We start from the raw sequence: 15,200 nt of genomic DNA on the forward strand, positions 1-15,200 counted from the left end.
TCAGTGACCCGCAGCACCCGGTGAAAGCACGCGTGGGGGTTTTTATGCGGGCAGCTTGCACGCGAGCTCCTGAGGTATCTAAGTATAGCGGCGATGAGTGGCGGTCCCAATTGTCCTGTACAGGTGACAGGCCTTAAAACGATGCTGGCGAAGCTGGCATCGGGGGCACAGCTGTAGGGGTTCGGAATAAGCCCAGGGGAGCCGTTCCTGACGCGGTAGAGAAAAACGACAGAAACATTAATCACTGTCCCGTAAAAGGCCATCAAGGAGTTTCTCTACCAAACTTAGAGTAAGATAAAAATAAACAACTTGGAATGAGAATACTAAGCTTAGGGCACCAGTAAGCGTCATATTTAAATACCCTTTCTGAGAAGAAGATCTGAATAAACGTAGTACCGGGTCTGGGCAGGCAGATAGGTGCCCGGAGGCCCACTAGCCCTACCTGCCTGCCTGGCACCAAAGAGCTTTCATGGCACGGAAGACAATGTTTTAGCAAAGTACAAATCTTGATTCTTATTTCAGTAACAGTTAATATTTGGTGACAAAATACCCTAACAGAAGCGGGCTATGTCGAACAAATTATTTTCAAATATGCACAGCAGTTGACGGCGCGCTGTCGGTACCTGGGTGTGTATTTATACAGCCCTCAGACTTCAGCCAGCTCCCTTGGCAGTCGAGACCAAGCCTGCCATGAAGGTAGAGGGAGCCCGTGTGATCGTCTGGGGAATAAGCCAGCGCACAACTTACGAACAACCAGCCAAACAAGCAAACAAAAAACCCCAAAGCAAAGCTTAACAGTTGTATTTTTATTTGGACATTTTCCAGTGATAGCTATTAGGCTACAGTTTTTATGATGCATACATTTACTAAGTACAACATCAGACACTACAACAGATCAGAGCTCAGGTCATTCTGACAATGTTTTGGTTTTCATCTATGTACTGTAGTGGCATCGGGTGAAAACCTACGTTTAAAGGCTTTTATTTATCACACGAAGTATCAGCATCTTAAAAAATCCAAGTGTTTACTCTTAGTTTTTGTACGGTATTTGAAATGTGTTCAGTTTAAATCACAAATTATACAGACCTTCAAATTGCAAATGCTGGTGTTTCCAAGTTGGGAACAAATGTTACTGGATATCAATCCACTTTTCAACACTGAAGTTAATCCTATTTTTTCCTGTGATAGAATAGATTAATCACATTTAACAGACTTAAGCACTTTCACATTCCATCCCAGATTGAAGTCTGAGAAGCAATTTTCCAAAATTTGGTTAGAAGACTGTGTCCTAAACATCAGAATAAAATGATCACTGGAATAAAAATACACCAAATTGAATGAGGTAATTATTGTGCAAAATCTCTAGAATAACTGTATATAATTCTAAGGGGTCATTGACAAGTATTTTTCCAGCATCCGATAGAATCTATCATAGCAATAGATAATAAATTAAAATATAAAAGATATGTCCACATTAAAAGAGCATAACAATGATTCAAAGGAAAAAAAAAAGTTTTTAAAATAATTCTGCATTATATTCCATGGTTGAAGAGATATTAGTCCTAAGGTGAAAGATACATTATACACTGACACTAAAATTTTACTTCTGAAAAGTGCATGTAAAATACTGCCATGTAAAATATTAGATGAATTACCAATTACACATCTATTCCAACTTAAAAATATTTTCCTTTAAAACATGTCAAGCAGCATATACTTTTAATGTGATATAAAAGTAATACCAGTCAAACCACTGAGTTTAAGGATAATACCTATAAATTACTAAACACTACTTTTTTTAATGAAACAAGATACAATAAGGCTTTTTACAGGTAAACAAACTTAAAAAATAAACAAAAATACATTTAGGCATACATTTTAATACACTAATGCTTAAGTAGTGGATATGTTTCCCGATCTACAGTATGAACATACTGTAATGCCAATTGTTGGTTTTTCAATAGGACAAAAATATTGTAGGTCAGCATGTTCTCACATATTTTCTTTCCTAACCTTGTTGCTGGATGTGAAGGCTTTCCCATTAGATCCCCGCAGGTACAGTACCCCTAACAGTCTGAAAACTACATTATACCTTATTCGGAGCCACTCAACAGTAGCCGTAGTTTCAGAAATCAAGTAACATTTGAAAAAAGAGTGTTTGGTATACCATGCACAGGAGAACAATCCAAATCATTTAGCAAAGGTCATTCAAAACATTTATGCAATGCAGTACTAGGTTCTTGGAAGTACTGGCATGATCCATCAAACATAATACGGGGTATATACATTTGAAAATAAGACGACATGAGCATCTTAAAATGATACTGACAAAGTTTAGGTTGTCTTTACTACCGATTTTAGCAATCATACAAACAGCATGTCTACCTCCCAAGTAAAACACAACTGAAATGCTTCAGTCTGCTTAACAGCAAATTTTTTTCTGTGAGTTTGCAGGCAAACAGATTAGTACCAGATAGTCTAATAGTGTACCTCTAGATTATTTCTCAGTATTTTAAAAGAAATTAATGTTAACGCTAAGTTGCTAGTTATTATAATACATAAAAAATATTGCACAATGCAATTGAGCAATGTGTGTGGCTTTTTTTTTACATGTCTGTTTGAGCCATACACCACAAACTACCTGTTTTAAAGTTCAGAATTGGAACCTTCAGCAAGGCTTCTGCACCTACATTGCACATTGTGAAATGTGAATTCTATATAGCAGATCCAAGATGTGCGAGACAGAAAAATCTTTCCAATAAGATGTGCAATATCCAAAATAACTCAGGTTCTTATTATGCACTCTGGATCTCCAACTGTTAAATCAGCATGAATCATAGTCAAATGACAGCATCATAGTCAAAACCTACTTAACGTTCTTGTTAGTCAACCTTTCAAAGAATGAGAGCCTTGGGCTACTGCAGAAATTTTCTATTAAAGTTTTTCCCCTCAAATTACAGTATGAAAGAATACTTCTTCTCTTTTTTTTTTTTTAAGTGGCAACAAACCAAATGAGATTACGCTCAAAATACACACGGTCATCTCTGGGGTCTACAAACAAAGAAGAACATTAGACAGACTACAAAATCTAAATAAATACTGAAGTCATTATTGGCTTCTGATCATTTGCTTCAAGATTCTGTATTTTTAGCTAACTACTTTTAAAAATAACTAAACATGTAATTTCCAGTGTGCTACTTGTGCTTAGTTACCATTTTCCTCTACAGGTGTTATTTGATACCATTTGCAAAAATCCAGTTAAAATAACAGACTGCATCGGACTGTAAATAATGTTGACAACAGAAAAATGAAGTATCTTATTTTTAGTGCCTAGGATGATAGTCATACATTTAAAAGAACACAATATGCAGCAGCAATTTAGTATGCTTGGTAAACCACAGTACTAACAGATGAACACCTAAGTTATAGCATATAGTGAGCTATAAGACTTATCACTAGAATTTATGTCAAACTGACATAAATAAGGAAGTGGTTTAAGAAATCATTTTATATATTGCCACTTTGTGTTTCTCCATTCCAGTTTTTACAAATTAAATGCAACAGGCTCCCAAGTGACTGTGTATTCTACTACAAAATGCCTTACTTTCAAGTCTTCCACGTTCAGGACTGCGACTGTCCCTGTTGGTCCCTGCCTATGAGAAGATTACACATGGAGTTTAATTTACACTATTTAAATATGTTACTAAATATCTAAAAATGTCTCTAGACAGCTGAAGACACAATTTTTGTCCAAGCCCGATTTCCACATTCTGGAAATGTATGGATCAGTGATGTCCTCATAAATGGCAATGACTGAACACAAACGCACATCTTTCTATTAGCCTTCAATCTGTGGTGCTGTTATGTAGTTTTCCAGCTATTTTTACTACAGATCTGGGCATATATAGACTGTTTGTTCAGAAAATGTGTTTTCAGTGGCTCACTATGTTTTAACGGGTAAAGATATCGGGCAACTGATTCTCCATCTAACACAGACAGTGCATCCTTGGGATCAGACACGTGATATGAAGCCCAGGCCCAAGCTGGCTGGGATCTGAATGGTTTCTAATGCCAGAGAGGATGGATTAAATGGAAAAGTAACAGGAAAGATGTGTTTAGCATCCATGAGCAACTGAGGAGAGTCCTTCCTGTCTCGCAGGCGCATCTGCAAAGATAAGAAAGTGATTACATTAGCATTTAGCCACTTCGTTGATAACAATCACCTTGCAGAGAGGTAGTATTTCATCTGTGCTTATAGGTACACGTGTGTGTACAGACACACACTCTGTGCTAACCTGACCTGACACATCTGCAACAATTGTGCCATTAAACTGTAGTTAATTTTGTCATTTTCGGTTCTGCATATCTTCCCCTTACGATGCAATCTGAAGATATTTAGATTCCCTGCCAAAGGAAGAATTTGCCCGCTATCTGGTAACTGCATCTTTTCAGTAAGTGGAATTACACTTTTATCTCAGTTCTACCTTCCCAATCTCCCTTACCCTGCTAGTAACGTAATTTGATTTCGAACAGACCAGAAAGATCATCTTTGTTTCTTTTATTTTGCTCTACTAGCTGCTTTTCTTTGGAGTTTTCAAAATGTTTCATTTTCATCAACATCTACAAAACTAGAAGGGCTAAATGAAGAACTTTGGAATGAGCATAGGCCTCGGTTTTCAAAGCAGTTGGAACTTCTCATGCAGACACAGGTCTGACAAAAGTAAATTTGCATATATGTATGTTACCACTTGAAAAGTTGGCATGCAAGTGTGTTTACATACACAAAGATGTATAAGCACAAAAAACTCTCACCTTCCAAAAAATCTCATACGTGCTGACAGGGAAACTAACATTTTCATGCAAGTCTGGAGGCAGTAAATTGTGATTGCTTAAAGTTTTAAGGCTGACAATCACCTTTTCAACATAGCTAAGGAACGATAGCTAAAAAGCCTAGTTTACTTCAGACTCCTGAATGTATTTCAGGACACTAGCTATTTTGGCTCATCAGAGGGTTTCTTAGAAATAGTCAAATGATTTTTGATGAAAAGATACAGCCATACCTGTATTGTACGTATAAATGAAACCAAGACTCTCTCTTCAAACTCATTAACTGGAGTGTACAAATTCAGGACTTTTACAATCTGTGAAGAAGAACAACCATTCTTAGGTTCATTTTACTGATGAATTAACAGACGCATCCACGATTACTAATACTATACTTTTTAAATTAGCTATTTTAAAAAGAAAATTCTTTACAACTATTTGTTATTCTTTGCTTTATTGATTCATAACAGAATTCCATCACCTGCTTAATGCAATGTTATACGACTGCCTCCTTCAGGACATGTGTTCTGTGGAGGCAGAAACTCTAAAATTCTACAAGTGTGTGGAAAACACCAAACTATGGAAAAAATCAGATGGTAAGTAATGGATCGTGTTCCTACACCCCTAGAAACATGCTGTATTTCTCTCCCTAATTTTGACCCTATAATTATGACCTTCTGTAGCTTCCATTCAAGAGAGTCTTACAACTTCACTGTTTTTCAAGAGAGTGAGCTATTGCTCTAAAAATAGGGCTAAAGCCACTGCAGGAAAGAATAGCGACACAAAGACTTTAAATAATAATATGGGTTAAACATTCCTCTTTGTTTACATGATTCTCTTAAAAAAAACACAACACTTTTAAACAAAGTTAAAACACTTGAAGCATGTGGAATTCTAACTCTTATTTCGGTACAAAATGAACAGATTTTCCAGCAATGTGAATTACTAAATCAAAACGGCTGTATCAATGCAACCGCTAGTGCCCACACCATTGTGAAAGAAATGGAGAAATGTCTTCCTTTTCCTGATGGGAATGTTCAGTAATCATCAAAAATGCTTGGATCCAGTTATTCCTGTACAAGCTCTATGCAAATATAGCATGGTTAAGAAAAAAGTGCAACTTATAAAAAGTGCAGGCTGTATAAAATCTAAGCTTTAACAAAGTGAAGTCTTCAGCTGTTTCCTGAGATACACTTGGTTCAGCCTTTCTGAGGTTAATGGGTACAGTAACTTAACACTTTTGTTTGCAGACCCAGAGAGAACAGCTCTGTGTGAATTGTCCATTAACTTAACTGGATACTAACTCCGATGGCAGAAAGATAATTTCCTAGGCAGAGTTGCCAGAGTACAGAGATGTCTTAGAGTGAAGAGTTTTCTCTAAGGATTTTAATGAACTAAGAGACTATGTATAGTGCTACACACTGCACAATCTATTGCTATGAGCTTCCTCTTGTTTGTTCAAAACTTACAGTCTTGAACATCAGACCTCGGAAAAGATCTGGTCCTTTTTTTACCCCTCCAATTTAATCTGTTTTAGTTTAAACAAAGTAAGAAATCTTCAAAACAAAGTGTTAGATAGCCAGAAGGACAGCGACAGCGGTGCAGGCAGGCATAGCAAACACCAACAGAGCAGAGAACTGCTCAGAAGTGACAGCCAAACAGCCAACGAGAGTTTGCTTACCTGGGCAGTAGTCAGTGCATTGCACATGGAACAAATGGCTTCTGCATCTTCATCCGTTTTCTTCTTTACTTGCAACAACTGTGCAGCCTGGATGAGGGGTTCCAGTGTTTCTTTAGCCCCACTATTCATCAAATTTTTATCACGTAGCCATTCTTCCAGTTGACTCACATTGTATCTGTACAAAGGGGTAAGAGTATCAAGACATTAATGCTTGATTATGGCTAAATCAAAAGCATCTGCAGTTTCTCTTTCCCAGTGTTTCTTCTTTGTCCTTACGTATTTTTCCTTCACACTTGTCATTTCTTGTAGTTTTGTCTTCGTACTGTTTCCTTCTGATTAAGGCAGAAGATTCTGAGTTTCAAAACAGTTAGAAACTATGGCCAAAGACTTCCACTAACTAACTAGCTTTTGCCATTTGTTTCTGTTCCTATTAATTGCGGGAATGTGATGACTATAAGAAGAAAGGCAAATGAGATTTTGTCCACGCAAATGTACAGTGAGGCTTTTCAAGGTTACTTGAGGGACTGGAACACCTTGGGTAAATTTCCTGGCATATGCCAGTAGAATGCATTGGACAACTGATGCCAAATGCAGGAATAGAATAAGATGGCTTTACCATGGGATGCAGCAAACTACAGTGTGGATGAACACAGCAGGTATCCACTGAGCCACCAGCATACAAAGAACGCAGCAGGCTGAGAAAGCAACTACCAACATTTCACCTACAGTTCTGATTCCTACTTGATGATGAAATACTTTTGTTTTGCTTCTGCCACATTAAAAGTGTGTCTGCTATGCCATCAAAATGATGTTCACCAGTGTCAAGAGTTCACTAAAATTTCCAGCAGCACATTCAAGGAAAGTATAAAATGAGCTCTCCCACCTTATCTGCATTCCTTTGCTCCATGAGCACATGTCCTTGCGCAGGAGAAGATTATTAAGTGTTACAGCCCCAATGATGTAGAACATCTGCTTGACAACCTGTTTGATCAGCTCTGGATCCATTCCGTGCTGACACATCACTGAATGGAAAGAGTTCAGCTGCCGAATAATGGAGTCCAAAGTGTAGGTTCCTTCATCAGCAATGCTGGATGTTCTCTTCCGCAGCCCTGTTGGTTTCACCCCTGAGACACCTTGGATAGTCTCATGCTCCAGCATTCCTGAAACTGCATTTGATTGATAACATTATTATAATGACTGAAAATTCCTATATGCAAGCATATTGTGCAAGACAGCAAAACTTAGTATTTACTCAGAAAGAGCAGGCTGGGCTTTCTCCTAGCCACACTTTGCCATGATTTCCAGCAATTCTCTGTGTCCCACTGTGTTCTACAAAATCTAAGCTTACAGGGTTTTTACAAAGATTCCAGCATGTGTGTTTGAAAGGAAGGTCTAACTCTAGCTCAGCAAAATACTTTTTTCCTCCCATGGTCATATGAGCAGCAGAGTCAGCAAACCAAGAGCTTTCTTCTTCTTCTAAATGGTGTGATCGGAAAGCATAATGAAAGTTTGTGTGAGAGTGCTGTCTGACAAGAAAAAGGAAAAGTATTTTTAATGAAGAAAATCTCTCTGAATGCAAGCTTCATCACTGCTAGCTATTTCACTGCTGATTGCTGTCCATAATGACAACCAGCCATTTTTCTCCATATCCATTTTAATTACGAGCTATCATGTAATTAAAGTCCAGTTTTTGCACGGGATCTTTCCCAACACACAGGGCAGCAAATATCAGACTGTCCTAACAGTTTCTTCTTGTGAATGCATTATTTATGACAAATATGAATAAGGTATATCGATCTATTCTGTCACTGCCAGAAGAACCAGTCACAGTTTAGTTTTCCCTCTAATCCAAACCTGTTCAGTGTAGTCCTTGTCATCTATAAACAGAATACCACAAGAACTATTACTAAAACTCTACTGGTTAGGAAGAAATACAAGATATAGCATATTACCACCATCACAGTTTTCATTTTGGTACTATGGTGTGAAGTTTAAGGAATTCAACTTTGCCTTACCAATCATTGGTTGCAGAATGTTTTCCAGCACTCGGACAAGTTGTTGGTAGATCTGAATAGCCAAGTCACTCAGTACTTGTCTGTATTCAGCTAAATCGAAATTAGTGAGGCAGTGTTCATTTTGACGAGGTGTATTATGCTTCATAAATCCCTGAATTCATAAAATAACAGAAACAAATGCTTCAATGCAATAAAAAAATATTACACAAAAACAGTATTGATATTTTTTCATGCAACTGACAAATAATACTTTCAAAATGATAGTCACAGCCCCTCAGAACTTTAATTTGGAAGTTCTTCTGATTGAGGCTAATGCTAAGATCTGCTTTTCAGTTGTGACTTGTGCCACGTCTGTTTCCTTGACTTACTTGCAAATTCAAATATCTGACAGGGGAACAAACTCTGCCGACTTTCTGGCAGGTAAGACCCTTCCCTCCCACTCCAGCATGGGTGTTCTCACCCAGCCATTTACAGCCAAAATCCCAGTTAATGAAGAAGAAATTAGGCACACCACGGCCTCCAAACATAAATTGGTCTGCCATACTGCGGTTAAGGGCTTAGTACAGCCTTTTTCATAGGAAGTTCAGTGAATCATTACTAAACAACATAATGGTAGCAGCCAGATTCTTCCACTTAATCTGAGTTGGCACTTTTGGGAGCACAATGTCATCTAGCCGCTGGGCCCCCCAGCCTGCAATAAAGGGAAACTGGTTCAAATCTTACTCCCTGTGCTTCCCACTGACGTCATCACCACCATTCCAAAAAGTGTAGCTGTTTTAAGAGACACTGACTAGATTTTGAGATATTACAGGAATTTTTTAAGAGTAGCGCTCACAATAGCATTGCAGAGCAAAAGAAACCAGAGTAGGAGCACTGCTTACCTCTTCTCCACTATACTGCTTCAAACAGTGCAAAAATCGGCAGGTGTTAGATAGCCAGAAGGACACTGTTTCAAAGTCATCACCTCTTTTCTGAAGATAAAAACAAACACATTTCAACAAAGACTGGTAGGAGGAATAAAATAACAAAATGTTAGATGAACAATTCAACACTTAAAGTCTACTTTCTTGTAGCTACTTAGAGCCTGATGTTTTGCAAAACTTTGTGTATTTCAGTAACATACTAGAAAAGCAAGGTTTTTGACAGAACACCATTAAACACCCTTCCTGTTTTCCATAATGTTTTTCAAAAACTTTCAAAATATCATTTCCTCCACAGATACGATCTTTCTGTGTTTTACAGACCCATCCCAACTGCTCCGTGCAGAAATCACAGGGCAATGTGACTGTATTCCCAGAACACTCATTCTGTGGCACAATGACTCTTGTGAAGAGCCCAACACAGAGGATGGGAACGATGCAGAACCAGGAGGAGGAGCAGAGAGCAATTCAGCTTGCATGAATGTCACTTACATCATAACCATTTTGGCAGCCTGGTACGGAAAACAAGTAAAACAAAAAGCCCTCCTCACCAAAGAACATACCATCTAGTATATGCTGAGTAATTAAAATTTCTAGAGCTCTGTAGCATGCATTCCATTCACTTAAATATGTCCAAAAGTTTCTATGAATATCTAAGGTCCTACAGGATTGTTTACTAAATGTTTTTTCAAAACATGTAGCTTGATTAAATGCTTGGGTTTTGAGCACATCTGCTTTATTTAAAAACTGTAAAACTCCATGAAGCATAAAGCATATTTATGTCTTAATATTGCTTTCAGGATACCCCTGGAGTAAACTCTCCTAGCCAAATCATTGCGAAGCCTATAGGCAGTAACATGTTGTCATCAATGTAATCTGTAGGTGAAGCAAGTGAGGACATCTGTGAACCGAAACTGCAAATGAAACATTTTAATGAAGTGTTCTGGATTACAAAGATTCACTAGGCAAACTTTGACTGCATCCAAAGCTTTACAGGATAGCTTCAGAGAAGGAAGTCTATTCAAATTAAAGAAGGTAGTTCTTTTTCCACTAATTCAAACCAACTGTGGTATTATGTGGATAAAATGCTATCACTTTAATTTGCTACTTGTTAACAACTTTTTGTAACTTTGGTGTGAGGACGTTACTGATCAGAAATCCAGAGCCAATTCATTGCAAGTCTTTTCCTCACTCCTCTAACATAAAATCAAAAACAAATTTTAGATGAATGTTTTCCTAAACCAAGCAGACTAACTAACCTTCAACACTTTTTTGATGCCATTGATAGTGGAAGTCAACAACGACCGCACTTTTTGGTCATCATTAAGGTAATCCGCATGGCGTACACACATGAACAAAATATATGCTGGTAGTCCTGGAATCAGGTTGACGGCTACCCCACGTGGTTTCAGCTCTTGGGAAAAACAAACACACATTGTTTTGTTAAGTATAAAGCCATTGGAAGGTGTTATATGTGGTAATCGCAACCTCCCCAGTTAATTGTACATACATATCTATACATGGCCAGTGAAAACTAAGAGTAAAACTAAAAAGAGCCACTTTCTTGGTAAAATAGCAGAACAGAATAAAACATAACTGCCTGCTAAAGAATATGCAGACACATTAATATGTACTATACTAATCAGGAAGGATGATTAGATTACAATAGGTATTTAGGAATTTTAGATAAACTGAACGCTGTCAAAACCAAAATAAGCTATTCATTTCATAATGCAAATTCTGTGTTCTTATTGTTCATTTTTCAGAGTGTGTGGGAGCAGAGGAGGCTGCAAATGAGAAAGATGCTTACCTAAAATAAGATTCTTGACAAGTTTTTGTTCATCCTCCTTCTTATATTCTAACATCCCTTGGAAGTCCTTTTCTTTCCGTGGAATGTTAACTGGACGAATAGGTTCGTCGATGATTTGTCCAGGTGATATGTTCTCCATCTGGCCCACTTCAGAGGGAAAATGAAAAGAAATTATGTAATATAATATTTTCCAGTGAAACCAATGCACGTCAGAGGAAACAATGACATTTCTAAGGAAGAACTCCAGCATATAGAACTAAGAAATGTTTTTCTTTGATTCAGGGTAACACTTAGCAGCAAAACTCCCATTAAACGAAAAGACAGATTGTTGATAAATGTATCTTGGGGTGGCACTCTTCCTTTGAAGAAGAGTGGAAGTGCATGAATGGCATCCATCCAACAGATGTACTGCTGATTTCCTGGAGTTTGTTATATAAAAGCACAAAGGTGAAGCAATAGCCGTTAATCACTTAATCCCAGATTAATACTGCAAGGGTCACTGTTAATTGTGAAATACTGCAAAACGCCAGTATTTCTCAAGCTTGATGATTGTTACCTATTGTGGTAGGCTTACCTTGACCAGCAGCCAAGCACCCACACACCCACACTGCCTCAGCTCCCCCCAGCCCTCCAGCAGGACAGGGGAGAGAATATTAAGAGCAAAAGTGAGAAAACTCGTGGGTTGAGATAAAGACAGTTTAATAGGTGAAGGAAGGAGAGGGGGGAAAGCAAAGCAAAGGCAATCACTCATGCCCCCCGCGGCCAGGGGGACTGATGCCCAGCCAGCCTCCAAACAGCAGCCACCTTGTATGCAAAAAATCCCGCTTCTGGCTCCCGACGTTAGGTGGTATGGAATACGGAATATCCCTTTGGGCAGTTCGGGTCAGCTGCCCCGGCTGTGTGCCTTCCCATCCCCCCAGCTTACTCACTGAGGGGGCAGAGTGGGGAAAAAAGAGAAAGCCTTGACACTGTGCAAGCCCTGTTCAGCAACAGCCAAAACACCGGCGTGTTACCAACACTGTTTTAGCCACAAATCCAAAACACAGCATCATACAGGCTGCTATGACGAAAGTTAACTCCATCCCAGCCAGACCTACTACATCTTTCTAAGTTAATTAGGTAATAAACACAGACTAAACTATGTTTTCAGAAGCATTTTCCCACTCCGCATTTTGTAAGAATTCTGCTGTGATCTTGTCCACAGTAGTAACCAAACAATATTGAAAGACTTTTTAAAACCAACCTGAATTTGAGTAACCTTTCAAAAGGATATATGAAATATCCACCTTGTTGCATACAGTGCCTCACGGTATCACATTCAACACCTACACTCCACTTGATTAGGCTGCGTGTTTGTTTTTGAAAAGCAAAACTTGGCTTCATCCCATGAAAGCTACATCCTCTTCTCACAACCCTCCTAGCTGCATGCAATCCCTACAAACTACTGCACATCCTGTAAGTGTGCTACGTGTGTGCGCCTGTCAAATGGGATAGAAAATGCAGAAATCCAAACTGAAGATAGAGGAGAGCTGCGACTAGCTAAAGGATAATATACTCTCGTTAATCCAGGTCTAACTTGGTATCACTGTTCTTTTCAAACACTGAAGCACTGAAGACTACACAGTCACTAATTTCAATCTTAGTACTCAATAAAACAACTCATTAGGCAGTGAGCTTGTTCTGGAGGAAGCAGATGACCATAAAAAGCTTCTGAAAGATTAGGACCAGGATTATTTAGAAACAAATTCATACTTCAACTTTATAACATTATTAATTGCTTTCAGCAATTAAAATGACTTTACTTATGCAGACAAAATAAGCTCTCAGTCTCACCAGTCCTAAGATTCTAAGGCAACTCACTCTGATGCTCATAAAAATAAAATTGGCTTAGTCCATGTCTCAGCATTCTCATATTCAAGTTTGGCCAGCAGCTCTGAAAGGAAACCTCAAGCGGAGAAAGACAGTCTCAGCATTCTTGGCTCCAGTGATATAGAAATTCACAAAGGAAAACTGGGTAAATTATTTCTGCCTGGTTCATATTTAGTATTGCTTTTGTCTTTACAAAAAACAGATACTGTCTTTGAGTACACAAATAGGCCAGGTAACATTCCTTTATGTTTCAATGGCTTCTGCCTTCAGAGAAACATCAACCTCCTTTTACTCGTTGCTTCAAAATATGACAAATATTCTAAAGGTTTACAAAGGAATACAGAGAGCTCTGAGTGCATCTCCTGTTTCTGGAATCAATTAACAGAGGCTAATGCTACTGAAGACCTCATGCCCTCCGACTGCTAAGACAGATGGATATGATGACAACGGAATCACAAAAAGTAAACCAAAATCTTTCTCTTCCTCTCAAAATATAAAAGTACCTTCAAGTTCACCAATCTTCTTAGCAAATACTTTCAACTGTTTCTTTAACTTGCGAACAGTTTTGTCTTGCTTTTCAAGCTGCTCCATTAAATCCTGTAAATTAAAATGAGAGAGAGATTAAGATATGAGAAAGTGCCATAACGTGTGACAGAGACAAAATCAGTGCTGTTAGAATTACAAGGTGGTGAGGAAAGCTGAACAGTGGTGCCATCCTCTGGCTGAGGTTTGCAAGCTGGTACGCTGCCTATAACACAAGCCAAGTATCGCAAATATGGTTAAGATCTGCGCAGCATGACAAAGGCAAAGCTCTTAGGCAGGTATATTCTGCAGACACTCAGAACTAGGTCAGTTCTTATGGCAGAAGACATTTTGCTGCAAACACATCTCCCTAATGCTTCCTGCCTGCTCTTCCAAATGCCTCACAGAAATAATTTTCTTTATTATGTAACAGCTAGCCTGTATTTCTGCATCATTTATTCATGCCTTCAGGACTGACTCGTTCTTCAGACCTATCCATTTTATAAGACTACAAGAGAGACATCTGCAGAAAGACCATATCTTGCACTCAAATTTACCAAAATCATCAAACTTCCAAACATAACAACATTACTTGTAATTCTCTGCCATATCCCTATCACTTGCTGTCATCACATTTCCTTAGACAGAAACTGGGGTCTTACATCCTTTTATTCTGTACCTGAACAACACCTAGCACCTAAAAGTCCTACTCTTGAAGAAAGCTGTATTTTTCTTTCAAAGGAGCACTCCCCAGAAATCTCTCTTTGAATAATTCTGTGACCTATGGTAGTGCATTCATGAAATAATAATGTAATTAGAAAAGGGGAAGTCTTTCTAAAGGAAGCAAAACCTCAAGCTCAAAAAACCTGAAAGCCATTCCAGGTTAAGGGTTTGAAAGCAGTTTAAAAGAAAAATGCTCTTTTGTAAGCGTGATTCTTCATGGCGCTGATAAGAACATAAGGGACCATGAGCTCCTTCAATCAAAAGCATCATCTGGGAAACTACACCTTTCCTAAAAATACTGAAAAATATTAGTGCAGCATTGGCAACAAACTTGCATTAGGCACAAAATTGCTCTCAATCATGTAATAAAGAGTTTACAACCTAATATAATATAGTGGAGCAGTAAGATATTAGGCCTGTTGAAAGAACAGAATCAAGGCCATGCTTCATAGTCAAAGTAGCGTTCAGTATTACAACAGAAATCCTGTTAATAATGCAATATACTTATCATCAGATATATTTTCTACTGAAATTAATAAAAAAACCCCATCTAAGTCCAACAGACTGTTTTGAAAACATCAGTAAAGGGATATGATTTCTGAACAACAAATATGTGAGGAGGAAAAAAGTTCTTTCTATGGTTCCTCTAAACAAATCAAAGAGATTCACATCTCATTAAGATTTGGAATCTCTTGAATTATATTCTTTCAAGATTACATATGGTGCTATCTCAGTTTGTTGTCTTTAATTATTATGGAAATATAGTATTATTTCCAATGTTATCCTTCAGACTTTGCATTTTTGAAAAATATTGAAAGGTTATGTATTTTGATTCT

At 38.1% G+C, this 15,200-nt stretch overlaps 1 protein-coding gene across 1 annotated transcript in view; it reads right to left on the reverse strand.

Annotated features, from left to right (window-relative positions):
- Nucleotides 1–4,012: 4,012 nt before the first annotated feature.
- Nucleotides 4,013–15,200, reverse strand: part of MYO5A (myosin VA (heavy chain 12, myoxin)) — an 86,656-nt gene continuing 75,468 nt past the window's right edge. Inside the window, exons 34-42 of the mRNA XM_009330997.1 lie at nt 13,623–13,716; nt 11,251–11,397; nt 10,700–10,854; nt 9,402–9,491; nt 8,521–8,671; nt 7,389–7,671; nt 6,506–6,680; nt 5,061–5,141; nt 4,013–4,165 (exon numbers count right to left, since the gene is read on the reverse strand). Of these exons, the coding sequence (XP_009329272.1) occupies nt 4,013–4,165; nt 5,061–5,141; nt 6,506–6,680; nt 7,389–7,671; nt 8,521–8,671; nt 9,402–9,491; nt 10,700–10,854; nt 11,251–11,397; nt 13,623–13,716 (1,329 nt within the window). The remainder of the gene's footprint in view (nt 4,166–5,060; nt 5,142–6,505; nt 6,681–7,388; nt 7,672–8,520; nt 8,672–9,401; nt 9,492–10,699; nt 10,855–11,250; nt 11,398–13,622; nt 13,717–15,200) is intronic.

The sequence above is a fragment of the Pygoscelis adeliae genome, unplaced genomic scaffold, assembly GCF_000699105.1.
Source record: "Pygoscelis adeliae isolate BGI_AS28 unplaced genomic scaffold, ASM69910v1 Scaffold318, whole genome shotgun sequence".
Lineage (NCBI taxonomy): Eukaryota > Metazoa > Chordata > Aves > Sphenisciformes > Spheniscidae > Pygoscelis > Pygoscelis adeliae.